Here is a 19,538-nt window from a genome sequence, read left to right on the forward strand (position 1 = left end):
GATATCAGGTTAAGTATCATGTTATTTAACCAATATCATTTCAAACAATAACTGTTTAATTACCACGTATCTGCTATTCACCGAAAGATCAGCTCCTTGGACGCCATGGGCAAGGTACGTGCACTCGACGCGCCGTGTTCTCCACGCTCTACACACGGTCTGACTCCTCTTTCTTGTATGACCCCCACCAGGGCAAGAAGAAGCAGTCCAAGAAGGGCCACAAGCGCCACGCGCCCAAGCAGAACGGCGAGGCCAGCACCAACCTCACCGCCAATGGCTCGCTGTCCAATGGCGTGGCCAAGCGTCTGGACCGCAGCAAGCAGCGCGCGATCGTCAGACGCCTCATGACACAGGCGGATCAGCTGGGACTGCAGGTGGGGGACAAGCGCTTCGTGCTCTCGGCCAAGTGGTGGGAGCGCTGGTGCGAGTTCGTGGGCTACGACGACAAGCAGGACGCGCCGCCGGCCGGCGCGGACAACTCGCCGCCCAGTCGCATCAACAACCTGCCGCTGCTCCACGTGGGCGTGGACACGTCTCTGGACGATCTCATGGGCGGCCCACTGCGCCCGCAGTTGAAGGAGAACTACCACTATGTGCTCATCCCGCAGGAAGTCTGGGACGCACTGGTGATCTGGTACGAAGGAGGGCCGACCATCGCTCGATTCGTCGTTGAAGTGGGCGACCCGGAGCTCGGAAATGCCTTCAATTGTGTGCAGGTCTACCCGGTACGCTGTCGGTTATGATAGATTGGTTAATTAAGGGACTGGTGGATTAAATTGGCTGTTTGTTGCATTGCAGGAGCAAACGGAAGCTGAGGAGCCGGAAGTGACGACGAATGGCACGAAAGACGACTCCACGCAAAAGAAAAAGGAAAAGTCGACGACGGACGCAAACGAGAAAAAGGACGACCCAGCGGTAGCCAAGTTGGCTGTGCAGCGGAAACCAAGCGCTGCTTCCAGCTCGATCCCGAAGCTCTGTGGAGCTTGCCGAAAGACTATAGGATCGCTCAAGCGGTGCGGTAGTTGTCAACTTATCTGGTACTGTGGTGAAAATTGTCAAAGAGCCCATTGGAAGTACCACAAGGATGTGTGTCGCTCAACGCTCTCTGCTGAAGAGAAAGAGGAAGAGATTCTGCACGGCTTGCAAACAGAGCGAAGGGGCAAGATGGGTCTTCGCAACCTGGGAAACACGTGCTTCATGAACTCGGCGTTGCAGTGCTTGAGCCACGTGGAGTTACTGACACGTTATTTCTTGAGTAATCGATACAAAAAGGATCTGAACCGCGACAACCCGTTAGGAACGGGCGGCAACCTCGCTGAAGAGTATGATGGTTTGCTGAAAGAGTTGTGGTTTGGCACTGTACCGAGCACATCGCCGGCCAACTTGAAGCGTGCTATCAGTCGTTTCGCTCCCCAATTCTCTGGCTTCCAGCAGCACGACGCGCAAGAGTTGCTTGCGTACATTATCGATGGTTTGCATGAAGATCTGAATCGCGTCAAGCACAAGCCGTACACTGAGGTGAAAGAGTCGGACGGTTCCCAAGACGATGCTACCGTGGCGAAGGAAGCATGGGGACGCCACCTACTGCGCAATGACAGCATTTTCGTGGACCACGTTCAGGGTCAGTTCAAATCCACGGTTGTGTGTCCACTTTGCAACAAAGTGTCGATTACTTTTGACCCGTTCAATTGTATCCAACTCGAGCTACCCCAGCAACAGAATCGCCAGATCGAAGTCATTTTCGTCCCTACCGAGGCAAGGAAGCCCATGACCCGGTACCTCGTTGAAGTACCTAAGAAGGGAAGTGTGCTCCTGCTGAAACGGGCCCTAAGCAAGCTCAGCGGCGTGAGTCCTAGCTCCCTGTTGGCGGCTGACATTTACCAGTCAATGACCTATCGCATTATCGGGGATACAGAGCGACTAAACCGGCTGCGTGAAGACGATCGTATTCTCATGTACCAAGTGGATTATATGCCAACAGAAGAACCAGTGCTGTACGGATTCCTTTACCACCGAGTGGGTTCGACTCTGACAGGTGACCCATTGCTCTTCGCCTACACTGCTTCATCTACCTGTGCCGAGATGCTGGAGAAATGGAGCGCGTTGTTGAGCACGCATGTCTCTCAAGCGTCGAAAGCAAAAATCCCGAGCAACATGCTATCTCAGTGCGTGTATTTAACCGACCGTGATGGCGTTTACTTGCGCAACGAGCCTGTTCCTCTTGCTTCCGACGCAAAGTTTTCGGATTTCGCTACGCTGCACGATGAGGATTCGCCAGACGAGCTGGTGTTCGCTTCCGTTGCCTGGTCTTCATCGATGCTATCCTCGTCAGCGTCTCCTCGCCCTGACGTCGAGCAGATTGTCAACCACGAGAGCATGCGCGCGAAGGCAGGCGGGTCCCGCGCGCACGAGGGAATTTCTTTGGACGACTGTTTCCGGAACTTTGTGAAATCCGAGACCCTCGACCAAGCAAACTTGTGGTACTGCAGCAAGTGCAAAGAGCACCGGCAGGCGCGTAAAACCATGGAGATGTGGCGGCTGCCTGACGTGCTGGTGCTATCGCTCAAGCGTTTTGAGTACCGCAACGAAGTTTTGCGCGACAAGCTGGACGTGTTCGTGGATTTCCCCCTGGAGAGCCTTGACATGTCTCCGTACTGTCTTGAAAAGAGCAGCGACAAGGACCACCTTACCTACGATCTGTTTGCTGTGAGCAATCACTACGGCAGTATGGGCTTCGGCCACTACACTGCGTTTGCCAAGAGCTGGAAGGACGGTGATGGCGAGATGTTCCCAGGTTGGTACTCGTTTGACGACAGTCTAGTGACGCCGGCGATGCCCAGTCAGGTCAAGTCCAATGCTGCCTACATTTTGTTCTACAAGCGCAGGAACCTCCAGTCAGAGCCAAATCCTGTCAAAGCGCCCAGCGTCGAGCCAAAACAGACCTAGTGCACTAAGTTTCAATTCAAGCGTTGGTCACAGCACGTAGGACATATGATCGTACGCTATGAACAAATATACTCACGTTTTTAGATGCACAAGTACGATTTAGAAGCGGTACAGTACCGTGATGAGGCTCGTTGTGGGCAAACGTCCGCACATCCGTCGAAAGTACTCGGTATTTGCATGGTGTGTCAGTTGTGTGGTATCTTCAGGCCATTTTCCCACTCATCAGCGCCGGCGCCGACGGCGGGCGCGAGCGAGCAGACCATCACGTTCCACAACGAGCAGTGGACGGCGGAGGTGGCGCGGCTGCTGCTGGAGGTGGACGAGGGCTGGGTGGGCTTCCGCAACGACGCGGCCTGGAGCTGGTGCGACGAGACGTACGCGGTGTTCGCCGCCGTGTGCCGCGAGCGCCAGTGGCCGTGCAACTCGGAGGCGGCGTGCGTGACCATGATGCACGCGCTGCGTACGGGTGCCATCAACATGCAGCTGAGCAGCACCACGCGCTCGTCCGACGGCTGCGCGCAATGGTCGCTGGCCGAGATGCGCGAGCTCGGCGCGCAGATGAAGCGCGTGGTGGACGGCAAGAGCCCCACGCTGCGCTGGGCGGCCCAGTTTCTGCGTTTCGTGGAGGCCATGAAGGCCACAGATGTTAGCTATCGCGTGGAAGACCGCACGGTGGAGGACTTTGCCGCCCGAGCGGGGAAGTATGTTCCCGAACCGATCTTAATGATGATTGACCCGAACCAAACGAAGGGCAAGACAAGATTAAAGAAGACAAGGAGGACACGGAGATCTCCGACGACGCAGCGCAGAGTGACGAGAGGACAAGCGGCGGCGATGAAGGCGGCTGAGCCGGTTGAAAGCGGCGACGAGCTGCTGGTGCCACGCAGAAATACGAGGGCCAATGCTGCACGCGCGACTACGAAGAAAAGAGGTCGCATCAGAAGTGAAGAATCTGAGAGAGATAGTTCGTATTACGACCCGATGTCGGAAGACGAAGTGGAGTACTGGGAAGACGATTCGGCTTTGCGCGAGTCGAGGCCAGAGGAAGACAGTCCACCTGCTACGCAGGAGCTAACGAGCCAAGGAGAATTGCAACCCGCAAGGGAACAGCTAACATCTTCCACAGTGGATCCAGGGCGATCTTCACTGCCTGAAACTGCAGTAGATGAAGAGAAAAGTGACGAGGCTACGGATCGGAGCGGACCTTCGTCCGCAGCGAGTAGAAAGCGACGCCAAGATGCACCAGCACAAAACCGAGCTTCTTCACGCAAAGATGCAGCGGAGGGTCAAGCAGGATCAGCGAATGGAAGCCAATATGGCGGCACACCAACTCGACAGCCGAGTCGCAAGTACCAGCGAGTCAAACGACCGACAGCCAATGACGGCAATAGCAACAATGGAAACTCCGAACCACCGCACGTCTTTCGTAGCCTCAATCCGTACGATAGAGTGGGGAAGCCATGGGGTGAGTTCGTTGTGGAGGTCCTGCTCGCGGAGCGAACTGCACGCAACGAAGACGAGCTGGACTATGTGCAGTTCGTAAGAGGCCTCTATGAGATCTGAGGCAGACCATCACTGGCTGCCGATCGCTGATTGCGAACGTACGTATGAGGCACTTAATCGAACTGTCCACGCCAGCACACGAAGATGATCCGCGTGCGGACGATGGATAAACCGATCACAAGAAATTACTCGAATTGCACTATCAGTACATTCCACGTTGTACATGTAGTTTCTAGCTTGGTCGTACGCCCTACAGTTGGTGCTCTCCTTTGTTGCGCCTGCTGCTGCCAGGTCGTCGGCTGTTGCCTCCCGATCGGTTGTTGCTTCTGCTGCCGGAGCTGCTACTGCTGGGCTTGCTGCTGGAGCTGGTTCCAGGTCTGGAGCTCGAGCTCGAGCTGGTGGCCGATCTGGAGCTGCTTCCGGGTCTGGAGCTCGTGCTCGAACTGGTGGCGGATCTGGAGCTGCCTTCTCGTCGCACGCTCGAGCCAGAACTGGAGCTGGAGACCGGTTGCTTGTTCTTCTCGGCTCGGCGCCGCGCCTGTGCGCGCTTCTTCTTCTTCTCGTCCTCGGACATCTCGTACTTGTAGAACTCCTTTTCAGCCGACGGCAGGTTGCCAGGCTGCGGGGAAGTGGGCGAGTTGCCAGTCTTGAGGCCAGCGATGCGGTTCTTGGCCAGCACCAACGCGCTCACAGCCTTGAGGCGGCCGGCGGACGCGACGGTCGCCGCGGTGGACGCAGCAGTTGAAGCCTTCTCCTTGCCCACGGTAGCGGCCGACGTGGCCACTTGAAAGGCCTGCGACGTCTTGACCTTCTCACGGCCCACGGTGGCGGCCACCGTCGCGCTCTGGAACGTCGTGGATCCCTTCATCTTGTCGCGTCCGACGGCCGCTGCCTCGGACGCCGCGTGCAGCGCCAGCGTACCCTTCTCCTTGCCGATCTCGGCGGCCGCCGCGCCCGCGAAGTAGAGCGTGTTGCCGGCGCGGTTGGCCATGCTCTTGAGGTTGTTCAGGTCCATTATGTACGGGCAGATGAAGAACACGGTTGCCTGCTTTTTCGATTATGACTCAGGTCACTGCAGCTCTGCCGTCAGCTGCTCGGGAGAGCATAATGAGATCAAGTGAGGCATGTTGGTAGAGTCTGGGCACGGGAACGCGCAAACTTTACTTCTGCAACGACTTTCACAGATTAGATGAAATTAGATGAGTATCGGGCGGGTACTGAGTATTAGGTTTTGCGAGGGGAAAGTATATGGGTGTGTCGTCAGCGTCAACTTGACGCCGTCAAGACGCAAGCGTGGCGTCGCGAGCGGGGCCCAAGCAAAAGTCGTGGGCTCACATCGAGCTCTGTCATTGACCATGGCATGTATGGCTTTATGCATGGAGAGTTCCCATGGTTTCTGAAAGCAACCCAAAAATCCGGTACCAGGCTTTTCGGACGCCAATGGATGGATCCTCCACGTTGCCGCCGGTGAGAAGCAATGCAGTACATGTACCGGTAGACATCGCAGCCCGTGATTCTCCCCCAGGAATCCTGCGTCGCAATGGACGTTGTCCTAGTTTTCAAGCTTGACTCGGTGGCGTACGCTGTCGTCGCGAGCCTTGTCTGTCTAGCTGCTCACCTAGGCAAAATTGAGATCACCATCTGCGCCGCTCAGTCGATGTTCTGATCTGGCCAGGGGCTTGAACAACTTGAAGACGCAGATGGCAATGGCCAAGTTCATTGATTGAAGACGTGGCCGAGTTCATTGACACTGACAGCGATCAAGTGAGTGAGCAATGCCAGTCGATTATCTATTTTTTGTATGCAGTCAGCCCTATCCACAATAGATCAACAGGTGAACCGCACGTCAACACTTCCCCTTCAAGCGACCAGCGAGCAGCATGAGCTCCACGCGGAGGTTCGTGGACCGGAGCGTCGTGACGTCGCTCGTGCCGCTGCTCAAGCGCAACCTGGCCAAGCAGCCGGCCCCGCGCCATGACGCGCCCTTCGTGGTGCGTGTTCACAGTCAGCTGAGACCGTCCACCCAGTCGGGCACCAATTGACAATTCCTGCTTGTTTCCCTGCAGCGCGCGAGTGTGGCGGCGGTTTTCCGGTGGAAGGAGAAGGAGCAGCGCTCGCTCGAGCTGCTGTTTGTGCGGCGCAGCGAGAATGAGAAGGACACTTGGAGCGGCCAGGTGGCGTTCCCCGGCGGCCGCCGACAGAAGAAGACTGAGATGGACCTCAGCAGCCTGGACGACGTGTCCGACGAGTGGACGGACTGGGAGTCACTCCGGGAGACGGCGCAGCGCGAGACCATGGAGGAGGTCGGCCTGGATCTGACGAACTCGTACGTGCAATCGCTGGCTGGATCGATTGAATAGACCTGACGTGCTGTTGTACACAGGCATGTGCACTGGATTGGCCACCTCCCACCGATTCAGACACATTTGCGTTCGCTAAGCGTCAGCACACAAGGTATGAGAATAGCGCAGATATTTCCTAGTCTGTTGAACTCTTTTGTTAACAGCTATTGCTGCTTCGTCTACGGTAGTCTTCTTCATTGACGCAGCAGCAGACGAGCACGACTATAAGCCGAAGCTGCAGGAATCGGAGATCGCGGATGTCTTCTGGGTGGATGTGGAGGAGTTCTTCAACACGAAGCGGTACCAGATCCTCTCATACCCGCTGGAAGACAGTCTGATGGGTCTGGGAATGCGTCCGCGAGTTCTGGCGTTGGCGAAGAAGCTGCTGGGTGACATGTCCTTCGATTGCATCTACCTGCCGAGACCAGATCATCCGCTGCCTGATGACGAGCGACTGCCTCGGCGTGAAGTGCAGGACTTTGTGCTATGGGGTCTGACACTGCGTGCCGTGGTGAACATCTTCGTCGCTGCCGGTTGTCCGCTGCCCATGCGTCCGGACGCGCAGCATTTTGACTCAAGGATGCTCGGAGACATCGTCATGTACTGCATGCGTTACCCGGACAAGGTAATCGCCGGCACCGCCACCATCTCGGCCATGGTGCTCGTTGGCGTTGTGTACAGCAACCTGTAAACACCAAGACTACATCACGAAATGGCTACAATACAGCGTCAGTCTTCCGAGGATTATCCCCTCTTTTGTGCCATCATTCACAAATACACATCACCCCGAAACTGATTTGCTCGCTTAAGCTGCAGGTGGCGCTCTTGGCTCCGTGTGAATGGAGGTCCCCGTTGCGTCTCCGCCCGGTCCAGATGGCGCATACTCTTCTCCATACACAGACGCATCTCCCACGACTCCTCCGGTTCCGATAGCGCCGCATTTGGACCCGCAACAGCCTCATGAACGCCGTCAAAAGCGCGCGTCGGGCACTTGTGCGTCGCTCTCGGACGCCATTGGCGCCAATCTGCTGATGCAGCTCATCCCCATCCGCTGGGACGGACCTGCGCGCAAGAAGGGCGACTGGCTACCGCGCTGGGACGACGTGTACCTGAGTCTGGACGGCGTGACGCTGCGTGTTTTCGAGTCCCGCGGGCGCTTCCTGGAACTGCGGGAGCTGGAACAACAGGACGGCAGTGGAAAGCCGCAGAGTGCTACAGTTACAGACAAGAAGCACTGCTACACGGTCACAGCCGTGGACAAAGAGGGCGTGGGTCGTCCGCACGGATTCTGCGTCAAGACGAAGGAGAAGAGCAAACCGCTGCATCTGGCAGTGGACAGCGAGCTGGAGCGTGTGCTGTGGATCCACTTACTGGGTGCGGTGGTGGAGCAGGTGCAGGACGTGCTGCCCAAGGCGCAGAGGAGATTGAATGCAGCGGGATCGAGCTTAGAAGCTTCACCAAGGAAGACGCTGACACTGTCGACGCCGAGAAGACCGAGAGTGCAGACGTTGACGTTGCTGGGGACGCCGGTTAGTGTGGAGTTGAACATGTTCTACGACGCGTGGGGGTGCATTCAATCTCGCAAGGGCAACTTCGCGTTGTTGATGCCTAGCTTGCATCCGAACATCACGCTGACGTCCAACTACCCGCCTAGCGTTCCTATTGCGGGGGAATATCACGGACTTTCCGGCGTCCTGGCGTTCTTTTCGAACTTGCATGGCTCCATGGATGTATCGCACTATGGCGTCGAGCACGTGGCACGTCGCGGGGACTTGGCAGTGGTGTCAGGTCGCGAGACTATACGAAGCGAACAGAGTGGAAGGAGATTCCGCCATTTGTGGAAACATGAACTGCGATTTGAGGCTGACGGACGTATTAGCCACATTAATATTCTAGCGGACAAGACGGCGGCGGCAGTAGCATTTGCCAATGGTGGAGGCAGTGGAGCTGGTGCCGTGACTGGTGAACCGAAAGGGCCAACACTGGCTGCACTCCCGCGTGAGCGCGAACCGCAAGCTAGCACATGCCCACCCGGCGAGATTCGTGTGGTCTGTATATCTGGCGAGAGTTTCCGGAGACGGAAACCTGCAACTGGCGGGGGCAGTGGATACAAGATAATTATTGGGCTGAATGAGTTCCCACACCTCACAACAAAAGCCCCCGGTCCAAATCGCAGCAGCAGCAATAGCAGCAGAGATGTGACTACGATGAGCACGGATGGCCTGAGTCGCGTTGGGTCCTGGAAATCGTACTCGACGCGTGTGGTAAAAAGTAGCGGCGGGAAAGGACCGTTTTGGGCCGAGACGCTGCACCTCGAGTTCTCAGGGGCTGTTCCTGGATCGACAGCTAGTTTATGCGTCGATGTGTGGAGTCTCGGGGTCATTGGAGACGAGCTTGTAGGCTGTGCCAAAGTGAATCTGGCGGAATATCTGGGCTCGTCGGAGGGCACCGAGGAGCAGATTGCATCTGTCGCTGTGCCGAAGTGGTTTGACATCTACCGAGCGGAGTGTTTCGAAAAGGGTGCTAAAGGAGGAGATACTCAGAGCTGTGGACGTCTGGAGCTTAGCATCAGCTTTGCTCCCTATACAGAGGAAGATGGTTCGTCAAGTGAAGACGCTGACGTAAATATGAGTGAAGAAGGAGAGCCATCTCGTGCTTCAACTGACGGGGGCACGCCGATCCAGGGTGGGCGAACACCGAGGCATCGCAAGAGCTTTGACAGGCTACAGGAATTGCATAAAGAAACGGGCCAAAACCGACGGGTTTCTGAGCGAAGCTCACACGCAGGAAGTGACCCCACCGGTGGCTTTGACATGGTGGATACGTCATATACCTTTGATAAACAGGACACTTCATCTTCATCAGACGAGGAAGAAATGTACACATTCTCGGTAGCGTCGACTAAGTTCCGCGTGTACCGGCGGTACCAACTTATACGCGCTATCGGACACGGTGCGTACGGGGTAGTCATTGCAGCAAGCGACCAAGTCACAGGCAACTCGGTGGCGATCAAGAACGTGCCCCGGACGTTTGATGATCTGGTAGATGCCAAGCGCATCGTTCGCGAGATTCGGCTCATGCGGCACTTGCACCACCCGCATGTTGTGTCGGTGCTGGATGTGATGCGCCCACCGTCGCTGGCCAATTTTGAGGACACGTACATCGTCACAGACCTCATGGAGACCGATTTACACCGAGTCATTAATTCGCCCGAGGCGCTGTCGAGCGACCACATCGCCTTCATCGCGTACCAACTGCTGTGTGGGCTGCGCTACGTTCACTCGGCGCATATTATTCACCGCGACATCAAGCCGTCGAATGTGCTTATCAACCGCGACTGCCTAGTCAAGCTTTGCGATTTTGGACTGGCACGGGGCATCGACCTCCGTCCAGTCACGCCAGCTAGCAGCGATGGAACCAGCGGCACCCCGAGCAGTCAAGACGGCGAGCCTGCACTGGATGAGGCTTTGACAGAGTATGTGGTGACCCGTTGGTACCGCGCGCCGGAGCTTCTGCTCGCGAGTCGTTACTCGACAGCAATTGATCTCTGGGCCGTGGGGTGCATTCTTGCGGAGATGTTCACGCGCAAGGCTCTATTCCCAGGCCATGACCACGTGCATCAGCTGCATTTGATCCTGCAGCTCGTGGGTAGTCCGTCGCCTGACGACATGGGCTTCGTCACCAACATGAAGGCCAAGCGGTGGATGGCGCGCCAACAGCAGCAGGAAAGCAAGTCGCTCAACAGCGTTTGCCCCAACGCACCCACCGAGGCGTTGGACCTCCTGTCGAAGCTGCTGCAGTTCGACCCGCGCAAGCGTATCTCCGTAGACGACGCCATCGCGCACCCATTCCTGGCGCCGTGCCGCGCTGATGGAGCTGAAATGGGCTCGGAGCGTTTGGCGGAGAGTGCCTTTGACTTTTCATTCGAGCGCGAGAACAAGAGCAACATGGACAAGAACACGCTTCGCCGCCTCATCTTTGAGGATGTTTGCCACTTCCACCCGGAGGCCACCCCCGAGTTGGAGCAGTTCACGCAGGAGCAGGAGCGATTGAAGCGACTTGAGGAGAAGCGGAGGAAAGAGGAAGAGGCCCAGGCCAAGGCGGCAAAAAGTAGAGCCGGGAAGAGCTGGGCGGTCAGCGTGTAGGCAACACTTCAGCATGCAATACAGGAGGTCATACCAAAGTATCAATAGACCGGTTCAGGTTGAAGCGACTCTCTTAGAGCATCTCCAGCGGTAGGTCTGCGTGGAAGCACTGAGCTCAATTTATCGGAGACTTTGATCGCTTGGCGGAAGGAGGCATCGGATCGAAAGAAAGCGTGGTGTTGGGATAGCGACGTGCAGCAGCGTCTTCTTGCGACAACATCACGACAGGAAGGTGTGGCAGCAGCAGCAACATCTTCCAGTCGTGCATTTCAAACGCTCAGACGACGAATGCGATGACAAACAAGCAACAACGCGAGTGCACCTGCCGGTGACTTCACTGCTGGACAAGCCTGATCGTCGCTGTGCTCGGAAGTGCTTGGCTGTTGGCTAACGCCCGGACACGCTCGTGCCACGCTCCTCAACGCCGGTACAATATGATGCGTTCGGGCGCACGTCCGCCACGCAATGAATCCAAGCGTGTGCAGTTGTCGAACAGCAGGCCCCGCGCAGTATTAATACTGTAGCATCTTAGCGGAGCTCTTCGTGCGCTCGCTCAACGGCGAAAGAATTCTCGCCAGTCTCGAGACTGTGGGCACGTGCCGCCTTCGGCAATTCGCAAGCTGCGGCTCTGCTTGGCAGGCGGCAGTCGTGAAGGCCATGTGACCCATTACATCGCCACACGCCACCGCGTGAACACGGCGCGGGGCCCGACGGCGCCGCGTGCAGACAACCTGCCTCGGCTCTGGGGGCTGCTTCGTCCCCAGACCGCGGCAACGGGACGGGCCCCCATGTTGAAGTTGTCGTCCCGTTCTGTACATTTGGACAGGCAAAGTTGAATTTTGGGTTATACCAGGTGCCAAGTTGAAAACTAGGTGCGGAGGCTTATCAGGTACGTTTGCGCTCGCCAGCCAAGCCTAAGAATGTGCGCAAGTCCAGCTGCAAGCCTCGGCACCCACAGTAAAGACATATTGGACCCATGCACTGGAACGTTGGCCAGATGCATGGCGGCGACAGGCCGTTTGCGCGAATACCAGCGGCACCTGGGTGCAGGAAAATCAATCCGCCCGAAGGGAAAATAATGTCGGAATCACAAACGCCGTTTCTGGTGCAGCGGCCCTCACTGTTCATGTGGATTTAGCACCACAAGCAGCAACCATAGAGCCCGGAGGTCGAGTCAAATCATCGTCACATCAAAACCACAACCCATTCTGCCCCAGAAGCGGATGATTTTCTGGGTCGTGCTGTCGCAACCGAGCGCGAGGCTGAATTCGCCGCACGAAGTGCATGCATGTTGTTAGTGCAGCGAAGAGTCAGTGCGGAAGAGAAACCTGCCATTTGAGTGCACTTGGCCGAAGAAGCAAACTTTGCAAGAGCCCCAGCGCCGTCACTACGTGTATTTAATACCTGCAATGCATCTAAACCATGATTACTGTGCGCCGCCATCTTGTCACCTGCAGCGCACTCCTCTACGGGCTCTTGATCCCGAAGATGGTTCGAATGAGTCAAACGCTTCCAAACTCCCGGCTTTTGTGTATTTTCGCCATCCTTTTTGGTCACCGACTCTTTTATGGCCGTAAATAGTCGCGCTGTCTGCCACCTCACTTGATCGAACTGGGGTCTCTCAGCCCGTCAGTCTCGCACTTGCGCCGCCCAGAGCTCCCAATTCGCCATCGCCATCAGCTTTGTACGTGGATTTGCACGCTCTTGGCTGTGTCAACCAACAGGCCGCGGTCCTTGAACCTGCTGACGGGGCTGCAGGTTCTGCCCTCCGCAGGCTGTTTTGCCAGAAACGCGAGCCGAGTTGTGCGTTTGCACACGACGCTAACCTCTCTCTTGCTGTGCAGGCATTCGCCGTTGTTGCAGCGGAAAACTAGGCCGCCGATCCACTCGGACACTTTTACATTGTGCGAGATGAGCTGTTTGTGCTGGGGAGACGCCGAGCGCACGCAGAAACTCAAGCAAGCGCTGCGCAGCCCCGAGAGTCTCTCGTTCGCCAGTTCCGAGCTGCTCGACAAGCACAAAAAGGAGAGCGACGCGTCTTCGGGAGGCCGCACGAGCTGCTCCAGTAGCCACGACATTTGGGACGACGACGACGTGTCCACGACCGGATCCAACTGCAGCGACGACGTCGCATCCGTCTCCAGCGACTCTCGCAGTCCGAAGAAAGAGATGACGGAACCTTTGCAGCTCGCGTTAGAGGCGTGTGAGGCCCATTGGAAGCAGAACGAGGACAAGACACAGCAACAGCCGCCACTGCCCAGTGGGTCCCCGTCCAAGCACAGGATGAAGGACTCGGAAGCCTACGTGAAGTTTGGACTGCGTAGAGTGATGCCCATTGTGTGCCCCGTGGAGCTTTTGCCACCCAACGAGTACGACCTGCGAAGCACCAACGGACTCATGAAATGCGTCAACGCGCTTGCACCGCTGCCGACGCCCGAGCAGCTGAGTGCCAAGCACTTGGTCATCAATGAGCTGCAGCGGGCGGTGGACATCTGGCTGCGCCGTACACTTGACGCGCTAGGCGACAGCGAAGCCCAGTCGACGACGGCCACGCTGCTGTTGGGAGGCAGCTGGCACCTCAAGGTCGGAATGGCCGAGTCGGATCTCGACGTTGTGGCCTTCATGCCGCACGAAGTGACTGCAGAGATCTTCTTCAGCTCCTTGTGCGAGCATCTCGAGCGAGAGGCGTCCGTGTCGGACCTCGTTGCGAGACGGAAAGCTGCCGTCCCTGTGCTGTCGTTCCAGCTGAGCGGCGTGCGTGTGGACTTGCTGTTTGCGCGGTACGCTCAGAAGCAGGCAGTGCCCAAGCACCTGCCATTCCTGCCCGGAGACGACATGCAGGTGATGCGCGGCATGGACGCGACCTCGGTCCGCTCGCTTTCGGTTGCCCGGGTGGCGTCTCTCATTCTGGAGCTGGTGCCGAACGCCAGTGTGTTCCGATCTTGTCTACGAGTGATCCGTCTGTGGGCGAAGCGCCGTGGCCTGTACTCGAACAAAGCAGGTTTCCTGGGTGGCATTTCGTGGGCTCTGCTCGTGTGCTTTGTGTGCCAAATGTTCCCACGCGCCAGCGTTGCTTCACTTGTGCACCGCTTCTTCTCAGTGCTGACATCGTGGCGATGGCCTACGCCCATTCTGGTGGCGCACCCTTCTAACGGTGGCAAGGTCGACAACGTCCAGTGGGATCCGCAACACAACATCCATGACCGGGCTCACCTTATGCCGATCATCACGCCGGGATTCCCCGCTGTCAACACTGCCGTGAATGTAAACATATCGACTCTGCGCGTGCTTCGGGAGGAGTTCGCGCGTGGGCAGCGCATTATGGACGACCTGCGCCGTCGCAGTCTCAGCCACCCGTCGTCGTGGAACCAGCTCTTCGCATCTACAGAGGTGCTTGTACGATATGACCACCACGTTGCTATCGAGCTGCGTGCTCCAAGCGAGGAGGCACTGGCCGAGTGGTCCAGCTTTGTCGCCAGCCGTACCCGAAAGCTGGTGGAGACCTTGCAGCACACGCCATCGATTGCCACTCTTCACCCGCTGCCAGAGCTCGTTCGACCCCAGGGACCCGAGCCAAACGAGAGCAACGCAGTCGTCGGCTACTATTTTATTGGCTACACCGTCAGCACACCGCCGCTGCAGCCTCGACGCGGAGATCGCAGACACTCGTCCGCTCGATCAGCAGTCCCCATCAATGCTGGCAGCGAGGAGCTAGCCAAAAACAGCGTGGCTTCGGCGATGCGTTACTTCCTCGCAACGGAGCTGGATGCCGCGGTCGAGAAGAAACCTGGCATGGAGGTCGAGATTAACTACCGCTCGTGGAACAACCTGCCCAATGCCATTTTCGCAGGTGGCCGCAGTGCTGCTGTTGGCGACCGTGCTAGGTATATTCTCAGCCAAGCGCATCATGTGAATCTTGCTATGGGCTTGGCTCGTTAGGGCTATGAATATGAGCATCGAGCTCTTGTGATGGATGGATGGAAAGCAGGAAACCATCAGAGCACGAAGAACGAGGGACGCGTGGAGATATTTAAGAAAAGAAAAAGTTTATGCAAATACAAACCACTCACAAATACTCGATCGATCAGTTTGCATTCACAGCGCGCAGACTCTTCAGCAAGACATTGCAGCCTGCCAGTCTGCCAACTTGGTCTCTCACTTGTTGCTGCTTCTCATGGCAAAATGCACCGCTTCTTGGCCCAGTTGTTTTTGTTCGACACTGAGACTTTATCGAGCTCGCGCGGTGCCTGACGGCTGTGCGACTGAATCACACGTCTTCGATTCCGCGCTTTCTCGGGATATTAGACGGATTGTTCTCTTTCACAAAATTGCTGCTTTCCGGCACCGGGTCCTCAAAATCCATCTCGGGGAAGTACGAGAAATCATGGAGAGAGTCGTCCAAGCTCGACGACTGCATCTTGCTGCTGCTATCCCTCGCATTTTCACCAGGGCTCAGACTGGCTCCAGGAGAAAGTTGTGTGTCAGTGACACTTGACGGACGAGATTCTGATGCCGGCAGAGCCGGAGTATGTGGTTCTTTTGGGGTTATGGTAGGGGCATCATACTGATACGTCGAGTTTTCGGTTTGGTTCACCACCGCATCGTCATTTTCCGTTCGCACTGGTGCGAATCCCGCAGATTCATATTCAGGTTTGTTGGAATTGTCTGGGAGCCTGTTTCCAACCGGTATCATTCCACTCGTCATTTGGGTAGGTGTATCCATCCTGGGTCCACTATCCCCAATTCCATGACCATCAACGGAGTTCTTGGCTTCCACATCTGCAAATATGCCACGTGAAGGCTGCCGTGAACTGTCCCCTCCACCAAAGACAGGCGAGGCCCATCGAGGCCCATTAAACTGGTTTTGTCGTGGGTCATTATTCATTCCTGCTCTGTTGTCTCGAGTGGGCGGCATACCAGTTGAATACGTAGCCACACTCGCTGTCACTGCAGGGGATGGTACAGACGCCACGACAGTCTGGGAACTTGTATTCATGTGTGGCATTGCTCCAGAAGACAGCACTTTTTGCACGATCGGAGTCACAGACATTTGCATGAAGCGGTCGATCGAAGTCAGCACGTCGAACTTCCGTGGCTGGACGTTTGTGGGTCGCTCGCTCAGAATGTTCAACACCATCGCAATATTCTGCATCATTGACTGGGCCTTCACATTGTAGAGCGAGTTGGGGGGTGCAGTGTTTTGAGCCAACGCTCGCTGAGCAGTACGCAACTGCTCCGCATACGAAGCTTTCATAAGTCGAATCTTTTCCCAGTATAGCTGCGGGTTTTCCCCCCAATCTGCGGTATTACCACCAGCTTGAGAATAACCAGCACTACTTTCGTTCGACTGTTGTGCAAATGGATGATGGGGCATCTGGTGCTGTTGATGCTGCGCAACTCGCGAATTGCTGCGTTCACGAGCTCGCTGCATCTCGGCTTCCACATTGGTGTTTTGATTGACAAAAGTACCATCACCAACCATGGGGGAGTTGTACCGGTATGGAGAAGATTGAAATCCAGGGCTTCCCATGTTGTTACCGGCATTCTTCTGGGCTGAAAGCTGGAGCTCCAGATGCTTTGCTTGACGCTGCCACTGCGCTAGAGCAGTTCGTTGGTTCCACAGCAGCTCTATCAACACTGACTTGTCTAAGTGCTGGATTTGAGCCGAAAACTCCTGCAAAGTCGACGGGCGTGAATGTGTGCGCATTGGTCCAGGTTGCTGCATTTGCTGCTGCATCGTGAAGTTGCCTAACTGTTGCTGCGCTTCCATTTGAGACAAAGTTTGACCGAGTGGAGGTGCCATGGAGAACGGGCTCCCCGCCTGCTGCAGATTCTGCATGTTCATGACGCGAGTTGGTGTGTTCTGATGCTGTTGTTGCATACTGCTTCGTCCATACCCAGGGTTCGGATTGTTCATCAGGTTCTGAAATGAGGTGTCCCCGCTCATAGACTGACGCGGTGTCGAGAATGACGACGACCGACTGCCATTGCTCGCCTGCTCCTGAGATTGCGCCTTCGCAAGCGCTTGAGCGTATTCAAAAGTGCGAGACTGGGTCATCTGCTGCTGCGAATAGCCACTTTGCATCTCGCTCGATACAACCGGCTGGGCTTGCGGGTTGCTGTCAAAACTCTGCGTGTCGCTCGCGTACACCGGTGGCGTGTTCGCCTGCTGTATCTCGAACTGCATGAGCTTGTGGATTTCGTGATCCATCGCCTCAACGTATTGACTCTAGAGCCAGAGAGCAGCACAACAACCCCGTCAGTGTTACGAACAGCGAAAAAGAAGAAGAAATGATGGCCAAGCTGAAATGTACCCGCGTCGCTGAGGCCTGGCACGCCTCCATCTCCACATTAGTAGCGATCTGGCGTATCATGCTGTCGTCCTGGTGCGGGTGCGTGCTCTGCAGCTGACGATATCTGCAGCATAAAAAACAACAAAAAGCAATCAGCATAGCAATAAAAATCCTAAACATTAACCAAGAATCTGCCCACATTCTCTGCAGATAATTTCGCCTTAGCTGCGTATCTTTAGCTGGAGGCAGCTCCTCCATCTCCTGTTGGTTCTCCGTCTTGCCAACGGCTTCAAGTCCTTGCGTCGCATCTCCCTGCTCTTCTCTCTGCTCTTCTTTCACTGCAGCAGCAGCCGCTTCCAGCGCGTCTGCCTGTTTCTCCTCTTTCTTCTCTGCCTCTTGCGCCTTCCGGGCGTTCCTGGGGCTTGCGCGGCGTCGGGGTGTGGCCACCTTCTTGCTCTCCATCGCGTTCTTCTTGGCCCTCGTGCGCGGCGTCGTCTTACGCGCGCGGGTGGAGCCAGGCTTCTTCTGCGACTGCGGCTCGGTGTCCGCGGGCGGGTCTTGCATGGGTGCGGCGTACGTAGGCGGCAACGTTGCCTCTTGGCCGGGCCTTTCCGATGTGGCTGTTTGGATCGTGAGCTATGGGCTTTCCGCGGCTTTTGGGCAAACCAGCCAATCAGAACGCGGCAAAGAAGGGATCCGATAGTTGAATGAATATGAAGCCGGACGGGTGACTTTTTGGTTACAGCTAAAAGTACTAGTTTATGACTGAACGCCTAAATATCACGAGAGCGGAGGGAGGTGCTGGCAGCTCGGGTGCGTGTGCATGTATCCAAGCGCTGGGAGCTGCAGGCAGGACGACGAGCGGTGGTAGTGCTACCGTGATTTGCGAAAGAAATTCTCAGAAGTATTTTTGGTCCACCCGTGTCGTCAGAGTGGTACTTGTCGACCACTATCCGCTCGACAATGGCTCGCGCTAGTCGCCGCCGCCGTCTGATAACTCACGCTCGGATCTGAGCCGCAGCTGCGCGAGACGTCGTTGCAGTTCGCTTCGGACGTGCAGGCGGTCCACGCGCTTGGCCTCGAGCTTCGGCTGCGGCACCGTCTTGGTGGTGAGGTGGATATCCTTACCAAACGTGAGCACCGATGTGCGGTCTTGCTCCTGTTTGGTCTTGTAGAATCGCTGGGCGAACACAACGACCGACCTCAGAGACGGGATCGCATCCAGCACAAAGGCCCGCAGCTCGTTCTGGTAGTACTCCTGCTCCCGCTCCACCATGCTAGTCGCGAAATTCCCATTCGCAGAGCGTCCGGAAAAGTAGCTTAGCTCTTCGACGTAGTTGCTTAGTATGTCCTCGAAGCGCCGGCGCTGCCCGTCAGTGCACGTCAGCAACTCCCACGCGACTCCGTTTTCCATGAATAGCTCGGCCTGGGCAGAGCCGTCATCAATGACGCATCGCACAGTCGCCCCCATGTACGTACGTGCCTTGAACACAGGATCCGATGGCGCCCATTGCTGTCGAGTCCACGCACAGTCTCGAGTGAATGAGCCAACTTGAGCTTCTGCATGCTTCCAACAGCCGCGCCGCTTAATGAACTGCAAGGCCTGGTGGCAAGTCCCGCATTTTCGCTTGAGCAAAACGTAGCTGATGTGCATCACTCCAACCACATATCGATGCAATCTCCGATCAACCAGCGAGGTATTGTACAGGTCGTTCAGGAAACTCGTAGGCATAGCACCATACAGTTCAGAGTCGCGCGGCACGGATACGTTGACCGCATTGGAAAGGAGTCGGGCTGCTGTGAAGTGGCTCCAATTCAAATACACCTTGTAGCTTGATCTAGCGATAAATCCTTGGAGCCGGGTAAGCTCCACGATACTGTTGACCTGCAACGCCCCCAGCAAACCAAAGCGTGACGCATCCACACGAATTTCAACAGTGTCCAGGTGCTGGAGGTCACGGAGATGAAGAATGCACAGCAACCGCCGGCTGGAATCTGCAATACTAGACCCCACGATATCGATTTCACGACCACGCTTCACACCGATTATTGCACTTTGTCCTACTCGACCAAGTGATCGCTGTGACGAGTCAGCCCGCCAGTAGTATTTCTTCTTCGTGATTATTCCAACCACGGATGTGAAATGGGGCTTGTGTAGATTTGGATCCACTGCCATCACAACTGGCCGCTCTTCATTGCTGACACCATCCTCGACAGGTTGCTGATATTGAGTTTTAAGTGGATGGTGTATCAAACTGCATACTTGAGATACTTCTTCTGACTGCCGGAGGAAAAATTTGAGAATACTC

At 56.2% G+C, this 19,538-nt stretch overlaps 8 protein-coding genes across 8 annotated transcripts; 5 read left to right on the plus strand and 3 right to left on the minus strand.

Moving 5' to 3' along the window:
- Positions 1-105: 105 nt before the first annotated feature.
- Positions 106-2,946, plus strand: KRP23_11727 (Ubiquitin carboxyl-terminal hydrolase 10; the record flags this gene model as incomplete). The annotated part of the gene is made up of 3 exons (XM_067882297.1): positions 106-114; positions 192-725; positions 799-2,946. The coding sequence occupies 3 exons, from the start codon at positions 106-108 to the stop codon at positions 2,944-2,946; spliced, it is 2,691 nt and encodes an 896-aa protein (XP_067740564.1).
- Positions 2,947-3,123: 177 nt separating this feature from the next.
- Positions 3,124-4,509, plus strand: KRP23_11728 (uncharacterized protein; the record flags this gene model as incomplete). The annotated part of the gene is made up of 1 exon (XM_067882298.1): positions 3,124-4,509. One exon carries the CDS (start codon positions 3,124-3,126, stop codon positions 4,507-4,509), a length of 1,386 nt encoding a protein of 461 aa, XP_067740565.1.
- Positions 4,510-4,699: 190 nt separating this feature from the next.
- On the minus strand, positions 4,700-5,440 carry KRP23_11729 (uncharacterized protein; the record flags this gene model as incomplete). The annotated part of the gene is made up of 1 exon (XM_067882300.1): positions 4,700-5,440. The coding sequence occupies one exon, from the start codon at positions 5,438-5,440 to the stop codon at positions 4,700-4,702; it is 741 nt and encodes a 246-aa protein (XP_067740566.1).
- An 889-nt stretch (positions 5,441-6,329) lies between these two features.
- On the plus strand, positions 6,330-7,482 carry KRP23_11730 (uncharacterized protein; the record flags this gene model as incomplete). The annotated part of the gene is made up of 4 exons (XM_067882301.1): positions 6,330-6,440; positions 6,516-6,775; positions 6,833-6,903; positions 6,980-7,482. 4 exons carry the CDS (start codon positions 6,330-6,332, stop codon positions 7,480-7,482), a joined length of 945 nt encoding a protein of 314 aa, XP_067740567.1.
- A 148-nt stretch (positions 7,483-7,630) lies between these two features.
- On the plus strand, positions 7,631-10,936 carry KRP23_11731 (Extracellular signal-regulated kinase 1; the record flags this gene model as incomplete). The annotated part of the gene is made up of 1 exon (XM_067882302.1): positions 7,631-10,936. The coding sequence occupies one exon, from the start codon at positions 7,631-7,633 to the stop codon at positions 10,934-10,936; it is 3,306 nt and encodes a 1,101-aa protein (XP_067740568.1).
- A 1,567-nt stretch (positions 10,937-12,503) lies between these two features.
- KRP23_11732 (Poly(A) polymerase gamma) lies at positions 12,504-14,875 on the plus strand (the record flags this gene model as incomplete). The annotated part of the gene is made up of 3 exons (XM_067882303.1): positions 12,504-12,509; positions 12,562-12,620; positions 12,781-14,875. The coding sequence occupies 3 exons, from the start codon at positions 12,504-12,506 to the stop codon at positions 14,873-14,875; spliced, it is 2,160 nt and encodes a 719-aa protein (XP_067740569.1).
- A 328-nt stretch (positions 14,876-15,203) lies between these two features.
- KRP23_11733 (uncharacterized protein) lies at positions 15,204-17,793 on the minus strand (the record flags this gene model as incomplete). The annotated part of the gene is made up of 3 exons (XM_067882304.1): positions 15,204-17,165; positions 17,251-17,353; positions 17,429-17,793. The coding sequence occupies 3 exons, from the start codon at positions 17,791-17,793 to the stop codon at positions 15,204-15,206; spliced, it is 2,430 nt and encodes an 809-aa protein (XP_067740570.1).
- Positions 17,794-18,202: 409 nt separating this feature from the next.
- KRP23_11734 (uncharacterized protein) lies at positions 18,203-18,700 on the minus strand (the record flags this gene model as incomplete). Its single annotated transcript, XM_067882305.1, has 1 exon — positions 18,203-18,700. The coding sequence occupies one exon, from the start codon at positions 18,698-18,700 to the stop codon at positions 18,203-18,205; it is 498 nt and encodes a 165-aa protein (XP_067740571.1).
- Between the last annotated feature and the right edge of the window lie 838 nt (positions 18,701-19,538).

Source organism: Phytophthora ramorum (assembly GCF_020800215.1).
Source record: "Phytophthora ramorum isolate Pr-102 chromosome Unknown Phyram_PR-102_s0012, whole genome shotgun sequence".
NCBI lineage: Eukaryota > Oomycota > Peronosporomycetes > Peronosporales > Peronosporaceae > Phytophthora > Phytophthora ramorum.